This window comes from Triturus cristatus, chromosome 10 (genome assembly GCF_964204655.1).
Source record: "Triturus cristatus chromosome 10, aTriCri1.1, whole genome shotgun sequence".
Taxonomy (NCBI): Eukaryota; Metazoa; Chordata; class Amphibia; order Caudata; family Salamandridae; genus Triturus; species Triturus cristatus.
Window position 1 is genome coordinate 64,918,897 of NC_140593.1, and position 24,147 is coordinate 64,943,043.

Sequence of the window (24,147 nt, forward strand, 5' to 3'; positions counted from 1 at the left end):
GCACACACAAAGAAAAACGTTAGACGGTTGGAGACTGCCCGGTGCTTTGTGAATAGCCAACTGATGTAGTGTGGTTGAAAAATGTTAACAGTGAGTGGTTGTGAAAGTCGATGACCGCGTTAAATAAGCCTTAGTATTGTGGGGGGTGTCTAATAGTAAGAGGGGGGCAGCATAGACATACAAAGAAGCACAGCTGGGGGTACAGGATATGGATAAATGAGTCAAAAAATGCAGAAAAGCCACTAGAAAATAGATGACTTTAAAAATGTTCACAATAGTTTTTCTTTCTTTTTTTTTTTAAAGAAAATGGAGTTGAATGAATAGAAGGCATTGAAGTAATCAGGAAAGTGAAGCCTTAGATGCTGCAGCCATGTTGGAAGGAAAACAAACTGACAGTACGCCTAAAGGGGGTCTCAGCCGGTCCAGTCATGCTATGGAGGTGTAAGTGCTTTCTTTTATGACGGAGAATACTACAGGGAATACATTAACCAAATTTGTTCCTTCTAATGGGGAGGAGGAAAGGTGGGATGCTGAGGATTCCAATAGAGATTCCTATGGCAGAGAACTAGAATTACAGGTAAGAAACTTTTCCTTCTTCAGGAGATCTCCATTGATAATCATAAGCACTGAATAGAATAGCAAACCCACACCCCAATAACCCCTTTGGAAGGTAAGAAAGACGAATCAATGAAAAATTAAGCAACCATTTCTCCATAAGGCTTGTGCTACTTGGGCATCTGTCCTTTAATCAAAATTGAGACAATGTCTTGTAAATGTGTGAACAGACCTCCAGGGGGCACTTTTGCAGATTTCAAGTTGGGAATATTTTTAATTTACGCAGTTGCAGCAGCTTTGCTTCTCATAGATCGGGCTTACGCTTGCGAGGTAAAGTTTTATTCGCTTTCTGACAGCATAACATTAAACAAGAAAGTGTTCCTCTGGACAGAGATTGCTTGGACGCTAACCCTACACATAAAGGGTCATAATTTACAAACTATTGTGTGGATTTACGCATTTCTTTAGTCTTATAAAGACTACATTTTAGAACTCTAACATAAGTGTGAAGAGATCTCTCTGCCAGAGAAGTATGGTTTTGAAAAAGCTTTGGTAAGATAATGGCTTAATTTACATGAAATTCTGGAACTATATTAAGTAGGAATTTCGAATGAGTCCTTACGACTACCCTGTTGCCATGAAACAGTTTATGGTTCTTGTGAACATAAGGGCTGTATCTCTCTAACTGTGTAAGCCGATATTACAACTACATGAAAAGCAGCTTCAGAGGAAAGATATTGTAAGGAAACTTGGGCATTGGTTAGAATGGTGAACCCATGAACGTAATCGTTAAATAGTCAATTCCTGGAGAAGGTCTACATACTGGAGAGGAGGAAACATTTTAATGCCCTGTAGGAATTTCGTATCCAGTGGGATCTTGCAAAAGGTGCTTGTGATGGACATTTTTTTATAGGCAGTAATAGGTACCAGGTGAACTTTTATAGGAGAGGACTGTAAACTAGATTAGGCCATATGAAGCAAATATGGGAGTAAAGATTACTTCCCGGCAAGTCTTCGGACCAACATTTTATCCAGAACACCACATTCATAAATATCTTCCATTTGAAGTGGGACACTCTTGTTGATAACCATTTAGTTTCTCTTGGAACTTCCATATAATCCTACGGAAGGCTCAAGTGTTCATATTTAGTTCGTTCAGTGGTGGGGCTGACAAACTCAAGGGTGGTAGGCTGTGGTATATCATCTAGCCTCTGAACTTGTCCAGTCGGCAAGGCAGCCTTTTATTGCGGTAGTTCTTATAGGCGAAGAAGGTCCATGAAGCCCCACTTACTTGGTCACTTCGGTGTTCGTAAACTCATTCTAGCTCTTGAGGAGTAAGACAGTTTGAAGGTTATTGCTGGAATTATGGGTAATTGGGGAGGGGGGGTGAGGGGGGGGGGGGAAATGGAGCATAGATCAATTGAAAGAACAGTCATTCAATAGAGCATTCCTCTATCTCCCTCATTGGTATAAACTCAAGTCACATTTTTTGTTCTCTGTGATGGCAAAGAGATCCAATAGCGAGAAACCTGAATCACTAAAGATGTTGTTAAGGACAGTATGGCTGAAGACTAACTTGTGGTTGACACGAATGGATTTGTTTAAAGGGTCCGCTTCATTGTTCTGGATACCTGGGAAAAGGGCTGCAGCCATCCTAAAGTGTCTGGTTCTTAACCAACTCCAGGCGGATTGTGCTTCTAGTGACAAGGCTCTGGACCTCACCCCTCTTCTTGCTAAGAGAGTACACTGTTGCATTGTCATTCTTAACAATGAGGGAGTAGGTCCTCTGAGTAGGAAGGAAGGTTTTCAGGGCAAAGTGTACAGCTCCCAGTTCCAGCAGACTGATGTGGCATGTAATTTACTTCGAGGACCAAATTCTCATAGTTTGAAGGTGACCACAACCTGAGAGACAGGCATCAGTCAATATTGTCTGGGACGGAACCTCTTGATGAAGTCATTCTGCTTAGGAGGGTAGGCTGCATTGGGAGAAAGAATGAGGCTGTTGTCCCATTTGTCTAAGGAATGACACCACTGAGCTTCCAGACATTCCAGGAACTATCATGCAGAGGCTGGAGCTTGGACAAAACATTAGCAGGACACCATGGAGGTCAGTAGTGACAAAACGGGCCTCGCTGTCGTACGGGCTCCATGCAGCAGATTTCAAATGGATAGACAACAGTTATTCCACCGAAGGATACACTTTTGCTTTTAAGATATTCAGGTATTTTAAATGCTTTCTCTCTACTGCAGTGGGTTACAAACGAGGGGAAGTAGAAACTCATTGTTTTGTCCCCGCAGGAGGTTTACCTTCTGAAGCCAATTGGTGACCTCCTCTACCTTTAGGTTTGCGCTTCTGTTGGTAGAAAGGTCTGTGTCGCTGCTGTTGACCTTGAGCCCTCTGTGGTTAGTATCGCTGATCATAAATTCTGAATGAGTGTTTTGTCTGTTTTTCTCATTTTCCAGAGCTACAACCTTTAAGGTTTCCGTTTCAGCTTGCATTGAGGTCATTTTATCATCTGTATGACTTCCAAATAAAGTGCCAGTGAAAGGCAAATTTAAGATTTGCTGCTGAGCTTCTGGGCCAGTTAATCTTAACCAAGAAGATCTCCTTAAAGCCAGACCATGATAGTATCCACGAGCAGCTAAAACAGAGGGGTCTGCAGCTGCACTGACTCGCAACCATCATGCCCTCAGTAGATAGTCGACAAATTGTCGAAGGGAGTCTTGTCGAAGGGAGTCCTATAACAATCATATCTGCCCAGAAAAAACGTAGAACTTCTTTCTTTATGGGGGTAGAGACCAGCCATACATTTTCAGCCCTACTGAATCAAGTTTTCTGCTTTCCTGATCTGATGGAACAATAGATGAACAAGCAGTGGCCTAAAACATTCACTGTGAACACCACTACAGAGTAAGTAGGAGAATCCAAACGAGGGAACAGACTATCCTGATGAGGTGGCCTGTACCATTTTGTAGTCGGGGTGGTGCATCTTTAGCAGATTCTGGAGTGAGGAATAATTCCTTAACCAATTCTAATAGCTCAGAGAGTAATGTAGCTGTAATGAGTAGCTGTCTTGTGATGTACGTTGGTTGAAGAAAAAAAATCAACTTCACTGACAAATCACTGACATAGCTACTGTTGGAGCAGGATTCAGACATTGCTTGTTAGCTCCTCGGGTAAGCACCTTCTTAAATATGTTGATCCTCTCAGCCAGGGAGATTTTTGCTGTCAGACTCTATAGAGGAAGGCGATAAATATCTTCTTAATTAAGAAGGTTATGACCAAGAAGAGAAAGAATGTGTTATAGAAGGACATCCTAGTCCGGAAGAGGTGGAATGTTTTGAACAGCGAGAGTGGGGTCTTGATCTCAATCTTGACCAGATCTGGATCCAGGAAAAGGAGTCATGGATCTCCTGGTGCCATATTTGGTCTTGTGTGGTCAAGACCTCAAATGCACTAATGGAGGTGGCGAGGAGGAGCAGGACGCAGTGGAGTTGCTGGAGAAACTGGGTGATGTAAAGGGAGAAGAACAATTGTTACTTACCTGTAAACAGGTGGTTCTCCAGTATTGGTGTCTTTCATAGATTCACATGCTTGAATATTCCCCGTCGTCGGAGTGGGAGTCCCACGGTAAATAAAATAGCAATATATATATATATATATATAATAAAATATATACATAAGTAATCATATAATTAGCGCATGTAGGTGTAAAACACACATAGTGTACCTATAAGAGAAAACTCCATAGGAATACAATGGAGAGAGACAAAAGACCTTTGTAGTCTATCTCGGTCATTATGTAAGTCCGAACTCCAGCCAATCAGGCGTCAGCCCCTCTCTAGAACCTTCTCCTCAGAGCTTCTCACCTCAGATTTTCGTAGCACAAGAGTGACTGTAAAGTGCATGAGGAGAAGAGAGCCTCTGAAGGGAGGATCGCATGTGAATCTATGAAAGACACCAATACTGGAGAACCACCTGTTTACAGGTAAGTAACAATTGTTCTTCTCCAGTATTAGGGTGTCTTTCATAGATTCACATGCTTGAATATAGAATAGCTAGCAGTAACAATCACCATTGTTTCCATGCCAAAATAGATTCAACATATATAGATTATCAATCTTCTTATGCATAAAAACAGTATTGAACAACTGTAACATTGTAAATGCATAAAATACATATATGGAAACAATATGGAGGCGGGAGGAAGAGGCTCACCTTACTTAAAAAGACTGCGCAGCACTGCCTGTCCCACTGCAGCATCCTCCTCGCTTAAAGTTGCCAAGCAGTAGTGCTTAGTAAACGTGTGTCTGGTCGACCACGTAGCTGCTCTGCAGATGTGTTGCAAAGATACTCCAGCAAATAAGGCAGTAGATGATGATACTGCCCTAGTGGAGTGTGCCCTCACTGGAGACTGCAGAGGCTTATTTGCCCTTTGGTGACAAAAGACAATAGCTGCCGAGATCCAGCGTGCAATCGTTGGTTTAGTAACCTGACGTCCTTTATGACAGCGTCCATATGCTATAAAAAGTTGATCGGATTTCCTGAAAGAAGCTGTCTTACTGATGTAGAACTTAAGACACCGCTTGACGTCCAAAGAATGTAATCTTTGTTCTGCAGGTGTCTGAGGATTGGCAAAAAAGGTCTTTAATATTACTGGCTCATTAATGTGAAAGTCAGTAGGCACCTTGGGTAGAAATGATGGATTGGTGCGTAACACTGCAGCATCTGGTTTGAACTGCAGGAACGGAGGTTTGATGGTAAAAGCATGGATGTCACTGACACGACGAGAAGACGTTAGTGCCAGAAGTAGAGCTACTTTCCAAGTGAGATATTTTAGGTCTGCCTTGTGAATGGGCTCAAACAGAGGTCTCATCAATTGTGCCAACACAACGTTGAGGTGCCACAACGGAGGAGGACGCCGAACTGGCGGAAATTTCCGGAATAGGCCCTTAAAGAATTAGCGGATTATTCTTGAGGAACAAAGGGAACTTGATCCATCTTGCCGGAAACGGGAAATGGCTGCTAGAAAAACCCTTAGGGTTGCATGCGACAGTCCAGAACTGGCTAGGTGCAAGAAGAATGGTAGCAATTGCTCTGCCGTGGAATGTATCGGATGAACTCCGTTAGCAGCACACCAATGGCAGAATCGTTTCCATTTAAACTTGTACGTCCTGATTGTAGAAGGTGCTCTTGCCTGGGCCAAAATATCCCTACAATCCTGGGGGATGTCTAGGTGGGCGAACTCATGGTGTTCAGGTTCCATGCTGATAAGCTCAGTGAGGAGGGATTTGGATGACAAATTCTCCCTTCGCTCATTGTAAGCAGATCCGTCCGATGTTGCAGGAGGATTGGCTGGCATTGGGACAGGAGGAGCAGTTCTGAGAACCACGCTTGCCGTGGCCAGCGCGGGGCTATTAGGATCAGGTGGCAAGGTTGTCTCCTCATCTTCCAAAGAACCCGAGGTATGAGGGGTATTGGAGGAAAGGCGTACGCAAATAGATTGCACCAGTTTATCAAAAGGGCATTCCCTTGTGATTGCTTGTGGGGATGCCAGCTTGCGTAATTTCGGCATTTCCGGTTCTCCGGCGTGGCAAAGAGATCGAGTTGCGGACGGCCCCATAGTTGGAATATCCTCTCTAGAGTGGGTTGGTGTAACTCCCACTCGTGGGTCGACGAGGAGGACCTGCTCAGGGAATCCGCTAGGACATTGGATACTCCTGGCAGGTGGACTGCCGTAAGCAAGATCTGATGACTGAGAGACCAGTCCCAAATTCTTTGAGCTAGCCTGGAGAGACTTGGGGATTTTGTTCCGCCCTGTTTGTTGACATAGTGCATACAGGTTGTGTTGTCTGTCTGTATTAGCACTGACTCTCCTTGGAGCAAAGGCAGAAACGATTTTAGAGCCAGAAAAATCGCCATGAGCTCCAACTTGTTGATGTGCCAAGATCTTTGATGTGTGGACCATCTTCCCTTCACAGAGAGATCCTCCAAATGAGCGCCCCATCCTTCCAATGAGGCATCTGTTGTGAGTGTTCTGTCCGGTGGCAGCGACAGAAAGGACATGCCTTCCGTCAAGTTGGCTGGAATTGCCCACCATGCGAGTGCTGACTTTATCTGATCTGTGACACATATCATGTCGTGGAAAGATCCCGTTACCTGACGCCACTGAGCATCCAGAGCTTCCTGGATAGGACGTGTCCTCAGCCGGCAATGAGGGATCAAGGCAATGGATGATGACGCCATCCCCAGAAATGATTTTAATAGTCTCACAGAAACTGACTCTCTTGATCTGATCAGAGCCACCAGTCGCAGCATCTTTTTGAAACGCTCCTGGGAGAGGAATGCCTTCGCTGACAGTCTCCAGAGTTGCGCCCAGGAAATCTCTTTGTTGGTACGGATGAAGTTGGGATTTTTCCACATTTACGGACAGGCCTAAAGAGCGAAACACGTTCTGGCACAGAAGAGTGTGTTGTCGCAGGTGAGTGCTTGACTGAGATTTCAGGAGAAAATCGTCCAGGTATGGAAATATTTGCACTCCCTGGAGGCGCAAATACGCTATTACTGGAGCCAGTACCTTCGTGAACACTCGAGGGGCTGAGCGCAGGCCAAAAGAACCGGGAATAAAAACCTTTTCCCTTCTGAGACACTGGTACCAGTTCTATAGTTCCTTTTTGCCTTAAAAGTCGGACTTGATGCAACAGTTCTTTCATGTGAGCTGGTGGCGGTCCGGAGGGTGGAGTGGGAGGAGGGAATTTGGTGTATTCTAAGGCGTGTCCCTTCTTCACAATGTCCAAAACCCAACGGTCCTTTGAGATGGAGGACCATTGGGAAAAGAACAGAGAGATTCGACCTCCAACCTTGTCTGTCCGGTAAGAGTCACTGTCTCTTTGATGCGGATCCTCTGTATGAGGATTTTCCTCTATATGACTTGGAGGTTTGCTGCCGTGATGTTTGCTGTTGCTGTCCATAAGAGTAACGGTTGGACCCTTGATTGTAAGGTTTGTATTGTTTATTGTCTCTTCGAAAACTTGAGGAGGTGCCGCGTCCGCGTGCACCACGAAAATTACTCCGCTGAAATTGAAGGTTTCCTAGTGATCTAGCTGTTTCAGTGTCTTTCTTTATGGACTGTAGAGCTTCATCGACGTGGCTCCCAAATAAAGACTCGCCGTCATATGCCATGTTTAGGATCATAGACTGAACCTCCTGACGAAAGGATGTAGATTTTAACCATCCTTGCCTACGCAGAACAGCCGCTCCGGCAAGCCGACGGAAACCCATGCAGGCGATGTCTACTGCACAATCGATTATTTCCGCCAATGCCGCTTCTCCCTCTTGGAGCAACTTCATTGCCTCCACTTTAGATGGCTCTGGTAACTCCTGAACCACATCCGAGATATCAGCCCAAACTTGTCTGTCATATCGTCCCAGGATGGCCAAGGCATTAGCTGCTCTAACCACCGTAGAGGCCATAGAAGAGAATTTACGCCCTATGGCATCCATCCGACGTCCGTCACGATCCGGAGGCGAGGTGATAGAAGATGCCGGATTTTTCGCCTTACGTTGCGCTGCCTGCGTAACGACCGACTCAGGTTTAGCCTGACCCGTGAGGCATGCTGGGGTTCCTATTGGTGCCTTATATTTCTTTTCTAATCGAGGCACCTGAGCTGGCAAGGTATTCGGTGTCTGCATTAATTTCTTGCCTTCTTCCCAAATAAACTCAACTATGGGAATAGCATGAGTCTGTTTGTAGGGTTGATTCTTGAAATCATAAAGGAAGCAATCTTCCTCCCTGCGCTCCGTTGTTAACTTAAAACGGTGTGATGCCCTTTCCATCAGTTGGTGAAAATTGGCTATGTCCACTGGAGGTGAATCCCCTGTTACTATCTGTGAGGGGGATGGTGTTTGTGCCTGGTAATTGTCCCACTCCGCCATATCATCATCATTGTCATCTACATCCCCATCATCATCTGGTATTTCACCCTCTTCTGGGTCCTGAGGGCCTTCCTCTACAGGCTCATAATGAGGCAACAACCTTTCCGGAACCTGTCGTGGAGGTACAGGCGGCATCTGAGGAGCAGGATTTACAATAGGTACCGGTGGAATAATTGCTGGAATCACCGGGGTTGACGGAACCTCTGAACGTTGAGGGGATAGAGGGAACCGTTGGTTGTAGTCGTCCAACATGCGTTGGAGATTAGTAATGAGCGACAGAGGAAGAGTCGCCGTTTTATGCTTCGGAGGGGCCTGGTGTATATATACCGGATCCTCATCCTCACTACTGACATCCTGGCACTTAATAACCAAGTCGGATGGACTTTGTGCCGTTCCGAAAGACTCCGGTAACCCCTCGGATTCCTGATCCGAATCTGTAGCGAATAATGGTGAGGGAGGCTGTGCAACTCCCAAAGGAATATTATGTTCCTGGCTCTCCGAGCCCACAGTAGGAGGTAATGGTGTCCAAGAAACTCCTTCCCTTCTTGTTTTCTGGGTAGCCGCCACACCGCGTATTCGTACCCTTACGAATGTCTGTGGGGATGTACTCGTCGACGGAGCCGTCGTCTAAGGAATGATGGTCGACGGAATTATCGTCGACGACGTCTGTGGCAACAAAATTGCCGTCGTCGGATTCGCCGTCGACGGGGCCATCGTCGACGGAGCCGCCGTCGACGGAGCCGCTGCCGACGGAGCCGTCGTCGAGGTCTTCGTAGACAAGGCTTTCGTCGACGGAACCACCGTCGACAGTGTCGTCGTCGGGATCTTCTTTTTCTTCGCCGACGGAATGGGCGTCGACGAGCTCGACGACGTCTTCGTCGACGACACAGTCTTCGTCGACGGAACCTTTACCTTCTTCGTCGACGTCGAAGTAATGGGCACAACAGAAGTCACCGCCCTTGAAGAACTGATGGTAATCGTCGACGAGGATAACGTCGACATAACGCTCGTCGACGACGAAGCAGCTGACGTCGTCGTCGGGGTCACCGTCGAGGTAGAAACAGCAGATCTCGTCGTCGGGAGCATCGTCGACGAGGCTGACAAGTTTTTCCCCGAGGAATGGGAAGTAGACGCCTCAGCAGCCTGAGAACAGTGTCCCTTAGGCGACAAAGCAGTAGGTGAAACCACAAAGGTGGCAGTTGTCAGAGGCAAAGCCAGCTTCTTTTTCTTCAGGAAAGGAGATGGTAACTCCTGCACACTACTGCGCTTAGAGGCTGGTTGAGAACGACCAGAAAAGAGACTTTCCACATCAGAGAGAGGGTTATCCTTGTCCTTCAGTCTCTGTAGCCATAATAGCAGGCGGCCTTCTCTGTCCTTTAGAGTTTTTGTAGAAAAAGTTCTACAAAACTTACATTTTGCTACCTCATGGTCAGGATATAAACAGTAAATACACTTACTGTGTGGGTCCTCAGAGAACAAACGCAGTTTTCCACATGAAGAACATGGTCTAAACAAAGATTTCTTACTAGAAGACATCCTCACTGACAAAAACTGAGCAGAGCTCAGGGAGACTCCCTGTCACACGACGTGCGGTAGAAAATCTAAGGTGAGAAGCTCTGAGGAGAAGGTTCTAGAGAGGGGCTGACGCCTGATTGGCTGGAGTTCGGACTTACATAATGACAGAGATAGACTACAAAGGTCTTTTGTCTCTCTCCATTGTATTCCTATGGAGTTTTCTCTTATAGGTACACTATGTGTGTTTTACACCTACATGCGCTAATTATATGATTACTTATGTATATATTTTATTATATATATATATATATATATATATATATATATTGCTATTTTATTTACCGTGGAACTCCCACTCCGACGACGGGGAATATTCAAGCATGTGAATCTATGAAAGACACCCTAATACTGGAGAAGAGGTAGTAAATGAAGAAGAGTTAGAGCAAGCGAAGATGGATGATGGCAGCTGCGGAGCAGGTTGACAAAAAAAGGCTGAGCTGCAGGAGCTGGAGAGTCTAGTGGGTCTACCAAGAATGTTGGTCTAGATGGCAAATACAACCTAGTATACTCCGTCTGATCTAGTGGGTCACCTCGCCTTCATCTTACTTAACCAGTTACAGATTGTTGGACTGAAAAGAAAGAGCCTCAACGGGTTCTCTCTGCATAGAGTGCCTTCTTTTCTTTGACGTCAACCCAGTCCTCGATGGCTAACAAGCTGGCATTGTACCTTGCCATCTTGTGAACCTCCTTGACATTGATGGGGGAACGTTGTTTTCTTCTAAAGTGGGGTCTCTTTTTGGATCTCCCTCTAGGGGAGTCCATCAGAGTTGGGGTACACCACTGGTAGAGGATGGATCCTCTCCTCGCTTGTGCAACATCCCTGCTCCTTCTATAAGCATCTCAGGCTGTCTTCGCAGCTCCTTTATTCCACGCAGGTGAATCTATTCCTGGAGTGTTAGGATGTGACCGGAAAAGGTATTGAGGTGCTTGCACCTTTCTGGGATGTCACGGTCAGAAGGCTAATGTACCCATAAATTTTAGGAATCCGATTTCTATTTTTATCTCACACATGCAGGATACTTTGCAAATAAAGATGACATTTGGTTAAGAAAAGAAATATATTTTTGGTCACAAAATGGCAGAAAAATATTCTAATGGTTGAGTGAAGCTGTTTTGAACACTATCTTCAGAGACACCCAAACTCAGTGCTTCAAGATCCTCTTAGCAGGAGCCAGAAAAAATGTGGTCAACAGGACACGGTGAGACACCGGAGTGCCAGTTTTTATTCCAACATAGCTGCAAACTATATGGCCACTCTGTCCTTAGTCCTTCAACTCCACTCCCTTTTAATGAAAGGTGTGTGAAAAAGGTTTTGTATATTAATCTATTTTCTAGTGACTTGTCTGTATTTTTGTTTTTTTTATGCAAATGGAAGGAATATGCCAATATAGCCTATTTTATAGGCTGTGAATTATTGCATGTCACCAGAGAAGACCTGGCCTTCGACGGAAAGGCACAAATGGAACACAGACAGATGTATTCAAAGAAACTTTAAGGCATCCTGCACGTGAGCATAACTATTCAGTGCTTATGATCATCAATAGAGCTCTCCTGATGGAGAAGTGAAGGTGCTCTTAATGGTGGACCTTTTGGAGGAGAAATAGGAAGAGTTGTATTTTGATTGGGTGAACTAGACTGGTGATGTGTGAGCAGGCATGGATGTGGTTTTGGGGGTTGGCCAACTTTGCAAAGTCGAGGGAAGTTAGGAGGGCTTGCCTATACATTTCAAGGAGTTATCGCAAAACTGGGTCTTGAGGGAACAAGAGCTGGGTGCATATCAAGGGTGTGGAGCAAAGGTGGGAAAGAAACGGCATGAATCAATGTTTGAGAAACAGTCTGAGCAATTTGGTATGAGAGAGGATCGGTCTATGATCATCTGGATTATGGCACGGTCAGAGAGTAAGTTAATGATAGGAGAGAATGTGAATGAGGCTCAGCGGTTTGTCGTAGGTGGGGATGGAGGGAGTGTTTGCAAGAGAGTGTTGAACATATAACTTAGCTAGGTGATCATGTCTGCGTATCTACATACTTCGATTAAGACACCCAAGACAATGAGGTGGAAGGCGCCAAGTTCATCGTTATATCTAGGTCATTAAAGGAGGTTATAGTGGCTCCAAAAGATAATACATTAGAACACTGTGTAGTCTGAATGGTGAGATGAAGCACATTCTAAAGTACTCTACGGCACAAGGTGGCGCAAATCCCAAGAATGCGGCAGAGGTAAGGCGTGTTGGGGAGGAGCCAGACTGCTCCATCATGGCAACTACTTCAAGTGTACATGAATGTGGCATTGTCAGTGTGCAGGGCACCAAGTATATCTGTCTGTGGAATCAAGCTACGTTTCTTCGTTGCAGTGCAGTTTAGAGATTGAGGAGGCAAAGGTGGATGCAATTAGGTAAGTGAGAACTCACAGTGGATTGGAATGAAGGTTACCTTATTGCAGCAGACCTGGCGGTCCTTAAAAATAATATTTACCTGAATAGGTGGAGTTGTGTGATGTTATATAATCAATCAAGCTTGAAGTCTAGGTGGAGTTATCAGATGGCTGACGGGGTTTTTGGAAGAGACTGTCAAGGAGAATGGCTAGTATGAGGGGAGTGAGGTTGACATGAATATGATTTTGGAAGCTGGGATCCCAGATGCTGCGAGTGGCCATGATGCCAGTAACTCTGGAAAGGGAGAGGTAAATGAAGAGGAGGAGAGTTGTAGTAGGAGGGGGTCTAATAAATTAGTAAAAAGAAACAGTGAGCACTTCATCCCTTCAGGTGGTAAAAGATAACAAAACATTTTTACCGTGAATATGGGTATATTAGCACACCTATATAACTTTGTGGGGGGAGTACATCACGATTATAGCATTGGGCAAGGTAATTAGTACAAACAAGTTAAGGATAAGTGTTAATAAAACAGCATAGCACAAACAAATGCATTGGAAAAAAGAAAAATGGAATTCCAAGTAGTGGGTGCAATACTTCCTCCAAAATGTAATGCCAACCGGATATAGCAAGTGTGTCTACCAGATGTTTGAAAGACCTTTATTTAGTATTGACACACAAACCCCACCATATATTGTCCAATATAAGATGACGACCATCATCGCTCCAGGTCCTGAAAATAAACTGCTGTACCTTCTGGTGGGCCTGGGCATCAGACAGTGATCATTCTACATTAACCAACATCACGCATCAACGTAAATCCATTTACATGAATATATACCCCAGGAAGCTATGTATGCTCTATTAATCATTGACAACATACCTCATCCCTCTGTGCCAACACTCACATTTCAACTGCAATGACAGAGCATGAAAAGGTACAAGTGTACACATACCCTCCAGCTGCAGCAGAGTGTAGACAGGTCCTGCCAAAATCATCAGGGGTGTCGATGTCAAAGCCTGTATGAAGCACAAAAACAAACACGCATGGAATAAACTCCTCTGAAGTACTGTCCGACAGCCATGCTGTGGCGCATACTTATCTACTACTTATGCCGCAAGATGAAATCAAATCAGAATTTTTAATGTGTAAGAGTTGCTTTAGAAAACTCGCATTCTTCTCAGACAAACAAAAGACAAAGCTACAAACATGAAAGGAGAAAAAATACAAACATTAATAGGGCCTGTCCTGATGATGGAAACTTGAAGAGCACTTCTAGGTTTTTGTTCCCACAGTACAATCATTTTTCATCCTGTGAAAAATGTACTTTTTCTTGCAGGCCGTGTCAGGGCCAGCAAACACTTAGGTTTTTTAAATTTGTTTTTTTTATTCATCCAATGGTGTGATTCTCAAATTGAGTCTGAACTCGATGGGTGAAGAATTCCACCTGGTAATACAAAGCGATCACTATGCTGCACTTTAAAGGTGTTGAGAGATCAGTAGCTTACCAACAGTTAGGGAAAAGGGGCAGACGAAGCCAGAGAGGTAATGAAAGAGTGCCTACAATGGCACACAAGTCATTTTTATTTTCTTTCTTTTTGTGAAGAGTGTGCAGGCTAATGGACATGGCCCCTCAGCGAGGAAAATGGAAAGACAGTCTTCAAGCATCTCTCCCCGAGGTTCAATCAATGTCATGTGTATTTGTGAAGTGCACTATCACCTGCGGGAGTATCCTCTAAACCAAACTCAGGGCAAGGCAGGCCTCACCGAGATACCATTTCACATGAAAGCCTCTTGCACTGACGGATTCTGCATTCTAAGCTGATGAGTAAGGAATCTCAATCGGAGTTGTTTTAAATGTGATTTGTTATTGCCCATGAAAGGGTTTATAATGTTCGAAGCAATGTCTTTGACTGAGCAAAGAGAAACGACCTAGTACATTAGAATGAGAGCATACACGATAGTTATTTTGATGGAAGAGATGCTCAAGTAAATCCAATGCAGCATCAGGCTATCATAATGGTATCACCACGTTTCAAATGTACTGCTCTCAGACAAGTTAACAGCAAGAACACCTAACAGCATGAACACCTCCACGGCTGCCTTCTGCTCTCAGACAGGTTAACAGCAAGAACACCTCCACTGCTGCATTCTGCTCTCCTGTAGCACCCCGCTCTGTAACTCCTCAAGCAGGATCGCCTGAGGCATGTACAAATCTTCTGGTCACTAAAGCCGCTCCAACTGGTGCCAAACATTCACGCCATTTTTATCTTGTGCAGTAATGCATACAACTCAATTGTTAGTACAAGACCATTGAACATGTTCTATAAAGTGGCATTGCAATCTCTTATTTCAAAAGCAATGAATTACCTGTCCAGGAAGTGATGAAAAACTGAGAACCTACCTGATGACAGTAGCTTTCGACAGCAGTCTGAAAAACCACTCAGTGCAGCCAAGTGCAGCGGGAACATTCCGTGGATGCCGCGCCTTGAAGAGAGCACAAGATGATCATGAGTACAGCCGGAGAGGGCAACAAAACCACAAGTTCGAGCTGGACTTCCCTTGTACCAGTAGCACAAGAGCAATAGAGCATATGCTACTGTACTGTGAGAACGCCAGTACGCGAGTCCTGTAGCACTGACTGCTGAATTACACAAGCAATTGCACACTGCCAGCTTGAGTATAGGAGCCAGAGCAGAGTGGGCAGGTGCAGAGCAGAGTGGGCAGGAGCAGAGCAGAGTGGGCAGGAGTGGTGTGGATGGGAGTGGTGTGGACTGGGGCAGAGTAGAGCTGCGCAGAGTAGAGCCGCGCAGAGTACAGTGACCTGGTGTAGTGTTGCAGAGTATACTGGCGTAGAGTGTAGCGGCATAGAATTCAGTGGTATACAATGCACTGTCGTAGATTAGAGTGCTTCATAGAGTGCAGTGGTGCAGAGTAAAGTTGCAGAGTGCAGTAGCCATGCGCTGCTAGATTACGTTTATCTCTGGGAAGATCATTCATAAATTGTTGAATGGAGTCCCAAAGAGACCCGTCATAGCGTCCTAGGAGAGCAGTGGCTCTAACAGCTCTCATGGAAACTGCAGAGGTTCTGCAGATCTTTCTGCCCACTGAATCCAGTTTCTTGCTGTTTTTAGCAGGAGGTACTAGAGAAGATGGAGCTGTGGCGTGAGGTTTGAGTTGCTGAAACAATGACCAAGTCTGGAAATGGATCTGTTGGAAGAAAGGCCAGATCTTGATCTGATAATCTTTATTTCTTTTGCACACGTAATACAGCAGCCGGACCAGGAAAAGTTTAATCGCTGGTTCTAAAAGGCCTGAAACCAAAGGGAGTAGTGGTCTAGCCGAGGACCGTGTAATGAAGGGCCTAAAAAATTACAAAAATGGATAATACAGTAGTCGGTAAATTATTCAATTTGTTAGCTCCCCTGAGAAGTACTTCCTGGAAAGTGTTAATGTCACCTATTACATATATATTAGTGATATTCTTGGGGGAGGGAAGTCTGTTAATGTAGGCGAATACAATTCTGAAGATGTATAACGAGATTGGGAGGATCTAGAGGTAGAGTATCTTCGTGGCCTTGAATAAGAGCGTCTGCAAGACCTTGAATGATGTTGACAGTAGGATCTTGAACTAGACCTATAGGTGGGAGGTCTGATGTGATGAGAACGAGATCTAGAGTTCCTTGGTGTATGCGTCACTGGCTCAGTAGGCTGTGGTGACGAGGAAACTAGTGAAATTGGCAATGGTTAGAATCGCTGGTGGAGGAGGAGCAGGAGGTGAAGGGTGAGCGTGGTGTGGAGGTGACAAATTCCATTGGAACTCGACGCCTAGGGGACATCTAGAGTGCAGGGATAATTGTTTCTTTCTCAGATTAGTCGAACAATATAAGCTACCTAAAAATGATTTCTTTAAATTTTTGCAAATTCGCGATTTTACTGTCAAACATTGTAGATACACGCCTATGATACCCAACGATTTAATAGAGGCCTTGATTAAACGAGCTAAGATTGGGGTACTGTATGATATACTGTTGGAGACTCAACGGGACGATATCGAGATGCATGAGGCAAAGTGGCGCGATTTGGGAATACTGGTTCTTATGTGCAACAAACAATAGATATGGCCACTAAAGTCATGTTGACCGCAAATTTACATACCCAACATTATAAAACTTTGTTTAATTTATATTATACCCCTGTGAAAATGATGAAGTGGGGTAGGCTCCATGATGGGAAATGTTTTAGGTGTTCGGCGGAGAACGCTGATATTGTACATATATTTTTCGATTGTATAGTCTTAAAACAGCTCATAAGGAGTATCTCGGAATTCTTATCACAAATTACAGGGGTTAATGTGTGTATCTCTAGAGATATAATGTTAGTAGGTGTGGGTGAGGGTTTAGAACCCACTCAGAGTTGTTATCCTTTTCGTTATCTTTTATTTGTGGCTTCTGCCGTTGCCCGACTGTGTGTCGCTTCCATGTGGCTCCAATCAGAGGCGCCATCATATGAAATGTGATGTGCGAAGTTTTACAATGTATTTAATTTGGAATTCAACTTGTATCGTATAAAATCGCTGAGGAAGAAACAATTAGGGATGAAAATTTGGCAGCCTATGCTCCAACATATGGAGATGTCGATTTGAAATTCATTGGTTTTTTGCTCATTTGTGTTCCCCTTTTTTTTTTGTTTGCTGTTTTATACTATCTACGTTTTGGTGCTAACTACTTGCAATTGTGTGATATTCCTACATTATTGATTAAGAGGATTGATGTATTAATCTTATATGCTATGTACTGAATAATAAAATATCAAAAACAAAAAGGAACTCAAGGCGGTGCTGACAAATCCGAAATGGTCCTTGGAGAGGTGGGCCTAGATGGTGAATAGGTACTAGAGTACTGTGAATCAGACTTTGAAGTTCGCACTCTTCACTTCAATCTGGAGTGGGACCAGAATGGAGTTTTGTGGGGATGCGACAATTGGAGCTCTGTGCGCTCAGATGGGTTTGGGATTCGACATGAATCATGCGTCGAACACAAGCACCAGAGACAGCCCTGTCGCAGACATCTATTTGTGAGAGTCCCTTCAAGGTTTAAACCCCGTAGGTTTTAGGGGGTGACATTTGCGCACTGGAATATTTAAGAAGAAAATTTCATTTTACAAAAGATAAGGAGGGGAGCTCCGGAATTACATCTGAAGGCATGGAAAGAAAGGAACTGGCGTCCACATGCCGAACTTGTGCTTAAATGCAGATCTGGTCTTCACTTCCGGAGCAAAGCTGAGTCACTGCAAAGACAAAGGGCACCCCATACTAGCGCGCAGGAGCACTGCTTTTAAACTTTCAGATCCAGTCATGTCTGTTGATGTTCCCAAGGTGAGGAATCTGCAGTTAGAATTATCCACCAGAACTTCCAGATCTAGTCTGGCACCCGGGGATATTCAAAAGGTGAGGAACCTGCAGGTAGCTGTAGCTACCAGAATTTTACAATTCTAATAATGGAACGTTTGTGTAGTTAATCCAGTTCTAGGTGTAGATTCTACCACAGTTTTGTGTTAACTGTGGTTAAAGACTTAAGAGCAAACTGCTCTCCTTGCCTCCCTGAACAAAATGTCAGTATTCATGTTCCTCTAATTTCCAATGCTAGAATTGTATGCACATTTTAACATATCAAGATTCCTATGTTTCTTTCAGTTCGGTTTTCTCAAGTTCTGTATTTGTTTGCTAGTTATCGATTACACTTTATCCTGCACAATAATATCAGCATCAATGTTATCACTGAAAGGTATTAAAACAGCATTTAGCACATACTTTGCTCTATTACCATTAAAATGGGGGGAAAGCAAGCGCTGTCTTTGCATTCCACAATAAAATATTTCTATTGTCACACCAGTCCCAGCAGCATGTAGAGTGCCATTTCTTCTGTCTCTGATCTGTCCTTATCCTATCACGTTTTCCATGTGAACTCGCGGTGTCACAGATCCTTTAGCCGATTTGTTTTCCAATGGATAATGCCGGGCTATTCTTCTATTGGAGGACATTTCCAAAAGACCCCATCACTGGTATCAGTTTATCTGTTTTCTAGTTGGAAGACTGATCACTACTCCATCTTTAAAATTCGAGAAACTAGAGGCAAGTTTTTCCAGGTGTCCAGAATCGCTTGCGCTCCCTACAGTGATATAACTGGTCTGGTAGAGTTGCTGCTACCATCCAAGTTTCTTCCATAATTTAGGATGCATCACTGCAATCCCTTGCATTCTAAACAAAGCCAACCCGTTTCAAGGTGCCATTTCCATAGTAAACTGCATGGTATCCATCACATCCTCTACAACTACTTCTTCTGCATCTTATCTTGCTGTGCATCATATTGTCCAGCTACAAAAAAAGATCATCCCACTGGAGGTAATTGAAAATGTACCCCTAATAGGATGATATTTTTTAAACAAGATTTAAGAAACACTATTCACATGAGACTATTTCTGAACACCATATTCTGACCTACAAACATCTTCTCAGCTCACCTAGCAAACTGAAAACAGTTTTTGTCTCAGAGCTTCAGTAATTGGCCATATATTCCTCTGTACTTTTGTACTTCTGGCAGCCCTCACTTTTGCACCACCTTCCCAAAAATACTTCCACTAGTTGCTGGGATTCCCTTTTATAATGAAATTACTGCTTTTTCACATCCATCTGTAGTGCCTCTTCAGCATGGAGCAGAGGCTGCACATGCTGCAACAGCGGTCTTTATTTTATAACCATTACAACTTGCATTATCGTGATTCTCCCGCCCCAACTAGGCCACCTTAAGACTTTCATTCACCTTTGCAAAGTGGGCTCTAAAATGCGAACTGAATGCCTGCCTAACGGTTCTTAGTTTGATGCACGTTTGGTATCCCCTAATCCACTTGATCCCCGACCTGTAGGTCTTATTGATCCACTTACAAAACTCAAGGTTTTAATGTTAGGTTTTAACGCTGCGTCTTCCTAAAGTGCCAAGCAGCAGCTGTGCGCGAGCACGCTACCACTAAATGAGTGCTGATAAATACGGCACTGCACCCCTGGCCCTTCGTTAACTTCTCTCCAAGGACAGTATGCACCACAAAGGGAGCACGAAGGGGGCACATTCACCACATTGCTCACTTGAGTAGCACACTAGAATAAAGATATGCTTACTTTGCGGTGTCGGCTCCACTTGTGATGAGTGTGTTAATGAGCAGCTCGTGGCCATATCGAGCTGCTATGTGCAGAGCCGTGTTCCTGTTCTTATCTTCACAGTCTATTTCAGCTCCTGTAATGGACGACAGTAATCAAGTGGCAGTGCAAGCGAGGAAAGTAGGAATAACCTACAGGAGGTCACACAGTCAAAAGTAGGCCTCATGCACAATAATCAGACTAACATGGAGCAATGGATTCATTCACTACTATTGCAAATAAATACCAGTCACTCCACAGTCACTTTCCGGCTGCCGATTTAACTTTCTCTTCCCCATAACAAAAGGGGGGGGGGGGTCCTCCTCAGCAAGGCGATACGTAGGGAGCACTTAGAGAAATGATTAGAGAAACAAAGGTGGTCATGCTACCCCTTCAATGTGCAACAGAGCAGGGCACTGCTTTTACCCCCCTCCACCACAGACCAGCTCTTTACATCTCTACCAACAAATGGTAACACCCTTTGCAATAACAAACATTAAAACACATGTGTAAGTCTGCAGATTGATACAAGGATTTACTCCAGTGTGCACATTTTTCACCGACTCAAGTGTTGCACACATTAGAGAAGGAATGGAGAGTGGATTGCGAAGGTGGTGTTAGGAGGCCATTTGAAACGGATTGTAAAGTTCAATATAATGAGATAACTGTAGCTCCTTCTACATCCACAGACAGCTTTTTATCCAACCTACGTTGAACATTTGAACACAGAGGATGGATTGTGGGATGGAAGTGTAAGGAGGACAACTATCAAAATCGCACCGGGGGAATGCAATGGGCCAGGAGGATGACCAGAGGGTACTGCTAAAAATATTCCTCACCATGATCTGCACATGCAGACCAACTGAAAGACATGATGTTTATCACACAAGTGTGTGTGTCGACTAACAGAAGTTTTGCAGATAACAGTGCGGAACACAAAATTATAATTTAACTTGTGCTGTTTGGCCCCAGGTGCCACCTGCAGAACTTCTTTGGGAGGAGTAAGACGTTTGTAGATCCACAGGACTACAATGCAAGGAAGATCGAGAAACCTGACTAACCAATATAATGGAAAGTTTTTTTAATACCTGAAGAGGGGTTTGAGGACGAAAATTGGAAGTGTTTCTGAATGACAAGATTGTGAGCACATTCGAAGGGGCCTGAACAAGCAAGGGCCACTAAAGGTGTTTTAAGGTATTTAAATATACAGGGCAGTGGGAGACTAAGTTGTCATTTAGTGCGTTTCAACCATGTCCGATTAGCAATAAAAATATGATTTAATCATAAATGGTTAAAACAATGATAGGTTTGTGTCTAGGGAACATTTTTTCAATATTTGTCTAGGTACTCCTTTTCTACATTGCGTCGTTTATACTTTCTCAGTTCTTTTGCAGTTTTCTCCAAAACCTGGATAGAGTCCAACAGATTCCCTTAGTGCTGGGCCCTCAGACTTCAGATCTCCCACCACCGGGCATGGATGCTGTGCAGTGTGCAGGAGGCCAGTAGACCAAGAAGCCTCAGAGCCATCCTCACTGAGACTCAGGTGGACATATTGGGATCATAGACCAATGTCATGGACTCCTGGTTTCAGAGTGAAGGCGCAAAAGTGCATCGTATCCATGATGGCTTCGATAAAAGGATGAGACTTCGGCAAGGTGGATTGTAAGCGCAAATAATGTATGGAGGTTCCCCATTGTCTGGAGGGAGACCACGACTGACTGTGGTGACCCCACTTTCAATAGCCAGTCGTAGAGGCACAGGAAGACTAGTACATCCCCACCTCCAAAGGTATGCTGCAACCCCTGCCATCATCTTCGTGAACACAAGAGAAGCACTGGTGAGGCTAAAATTTAGCAAAGCAAACTGAAAATACTTGTATCTCACCTTGAACCACAGGTAGCACCCGAGAGCCTGCAGGATGGGGTATGGAAACCGGTGTCCTGCAGGTCCTACAGTCTGTTGTAGTCCATCTCCAAATGATGGCAAACTCCCATACATCACTGGGCATCACAATCAACGTGCCGAAGTAACAGATGACTCCTTTGCAGATGCTACCTTTTATACGAGTCATTCTGGATATGGATCAGTCGGGTAGTACCTCCAGAATGACAAGTCCAGGACATTCGGGCTATGACGGAATGGTGCCTTCCTGTAATCCTAGTTCTCTCTCAGGGTAATCTCCAATGAAATCTTGAGCACTAAATAGTCCCACCCATGTGCAGGGACCCGGTAGCAGTTTTCTTCAGAAAGGCAAGGAAACAGTGAAAAAGTATACATTTTGCTGCCTTAAAACAGGCTATATTGCCAATCTTAATGCATTACTTTAAAAACTAGAAGGAAAAAGCGGTACAATCCTTAAAAGCCAAATTAGTAAAATGAAAAGAGACCTTACAAAAACGTCCTCCTCAAACGCTCTAATTCTTTTTAAAGTAAGAGATAGCATATTATAAAGCCATGTAGCTGTATAGAGTGCAGCACTGGAAACAACGCAGGTGGCAGTTTACTCAGTTCTTTTTGACGAGTGAATTAGCAGTATAGAATTATTTTTTACTTTTCTCTCTTCATTCGGGGAGAAGAGAGGGTTGCTTATGATTTCAATGGAAAATCCCCTCAGACAACTAGGATTACAGGTAAGAAACCATGCTTTCTTTCTCAGGAGATCACCAAGCAATGAAAAGACTAGCAAGTTCATCCCCAAGAAATCCACAAGGAAGGACATAAAAAAAAAAAAAGAAAAAAGAATAGTACAATCAAGCAAATAAGTTCCTCAGAGCGGCTTTCCCAACTTGAGCATCAGCCTTAGCATCCAAATCAACACACTGTCATGTCAATGTGTGAACCGACAAGTCGCAGCTTTGCAAATCTCAGCGAGCAGAATGTTTGAGTGAAACAGCAGTAGCTGAATTGCTCCTGGTAGAATGGGCTTTAGGTCTACCAATTAAGGTTTCTGTAGCTTTCTGATAACAAAGGGTTATGTAGGAGACAATACTTCTAGACAGGGACTGTTTAGAAGTGAGTGGCAAATCAAGTCCATAAAGGACCAAAGTTTACTTTAAGTTGTTTTGACATTCTAAAAGACTTTGTTCTATCAAGACAGAACTTCAAAACTCTCCTAACACAGAGAGCATGGAGAGATCTCAGCAGAAGGAGGATTCTGAAGTGATGACTACCAAGAAGGATGCTTTGCATGAAAAGTGCTGGAGAGAAGCCTTATAAATGGGTTTAAAGAATTTCAAAGATCCAATGAATTGTCCACTCTAAGAGTGGGTCTGCAATGTTTTGGTCAAGTCTCAATGAGAAATCAGTGTCCGGAATAATAGAGACTTGTGTGTGAATGTTTTCTTCACATCATATGATAAAGTCTCCCAAAAGTATAAATTTGAAGGCTTTGGCCGCAAGACCGGACATCAGCATATAATAAAACCAAAGGGGGATGATGGACGGAGTGTTGAACATTGTAAGCACTCACCCCCAGTCAACTGATCTGGGTTTAATTCATCATCATTCTTTAGCTCACTCCGCCACCCCATTAATGTATGACATTGTTCTGCATTCTGTCCATCAACTGTTGTTTTTGCATTTGTCACCACGAGTGGGACGGGTATGCTCAGGATGTGGGTCCCGTGCTCTCCATGCCACTGGAATCAAGATATCCTGGCTGAAGAGGGGTGTTACGCAGAAACTGGTCCCAGGATGCTTGTTTCCGGTACAGGGAAGACCTGGCCTGGCAGTTTGGTCTGGACTGTTCCCATGAGGCACATGGTTAAGACTAATTTGCATAGGGCTAGGTTCAAACTGGAATGACATGGTGAGCAAACAAACGATGGATTTAGGCCCAGATCTCTGTACTGGGGTGAATGTATGGCATTGTTCTGCACTCTGTCCATCAACTGTTGTTTTTGCATCAGCATATAATAGGCACCAACCTTCACGCAGATGTCTTACCGATACCGTTTCAGCTTCCCAGCAAGGTGTGCAGCTAGGAACTGAGAAAGCATCCATGACAGCGGCAATAACAGTGCATAAAATGTAGCATGCATCGGGATCGTATTCTATACAGCGTTGACTCATGAGGGGTGAAAGGGGGGAAAAAGTATACTGCCAGAAGACACTGTATCCACCACAAAATCTCTACTGAATGCAAGTACATTTCCCTTCTGATGGATGCATCTTCCTGTATATTCCTAACCTAAAGAATGAGTCCCAAAATCACACACTCTGAAGTGAGATTGAGTAGTGCCCATTAACCAAGGAAGCCATGTGTCACTGCACTGTCAAAGTTCCTGTCAATCCATGCTTTGGCTGTGAGGCAGTAATGTATAGCAAACATATGCAGAGGTGACATGTGCACCCCCCCCATGCTGGATAGCATCAAAAGAGTCAGTGACCTCAAAATGCAAAATCGGTCCCACCCATTGGGCTGAGATGTCCCAACTATTACTTAGTTTACTGTTAAACAGTATAAGAAAAGAAAGATGCAAGGAAGAGGCAACATCAGCATTACATTATGAAT

At 44.1% G+C, this 24,147-nt stretch overlaps 1 protein-coding gene across 4 annotated transcripts in view; it reads right to left on the reverse strand.

Moving 5' to 3' along the window:
• Positions 1-24,147, reverse strand: part of ANKRD28 (ankyrin repeat domain 28) — a 783,346-nt gene that overhangs the window by 225,713 nt on the left and 533,486 nt on the right. For all 4 annotated transcript variants that reach the window (XM_085630427.1, XM_085630426.1, XM_085630428.1 and 1 more), the window contains exons 10-12: positions 19,617-19,731; positions 14,847-14,929; positions 13,398-13,461 (exon numbers count right to left, since the gene is read on the reverse strand). In XM_085630427.1, the coding sequence (XP_085486553.1) occupies positions 13,398-13,461; positions 14,847-14,929; positions 19,617-19,731 (262 nt within the window). The remainder of the gene's footprint in view (positions 1-13,397; positions 13,462-14,846; positions 14,930-19,616; positions 19,732-24,147) is intronic.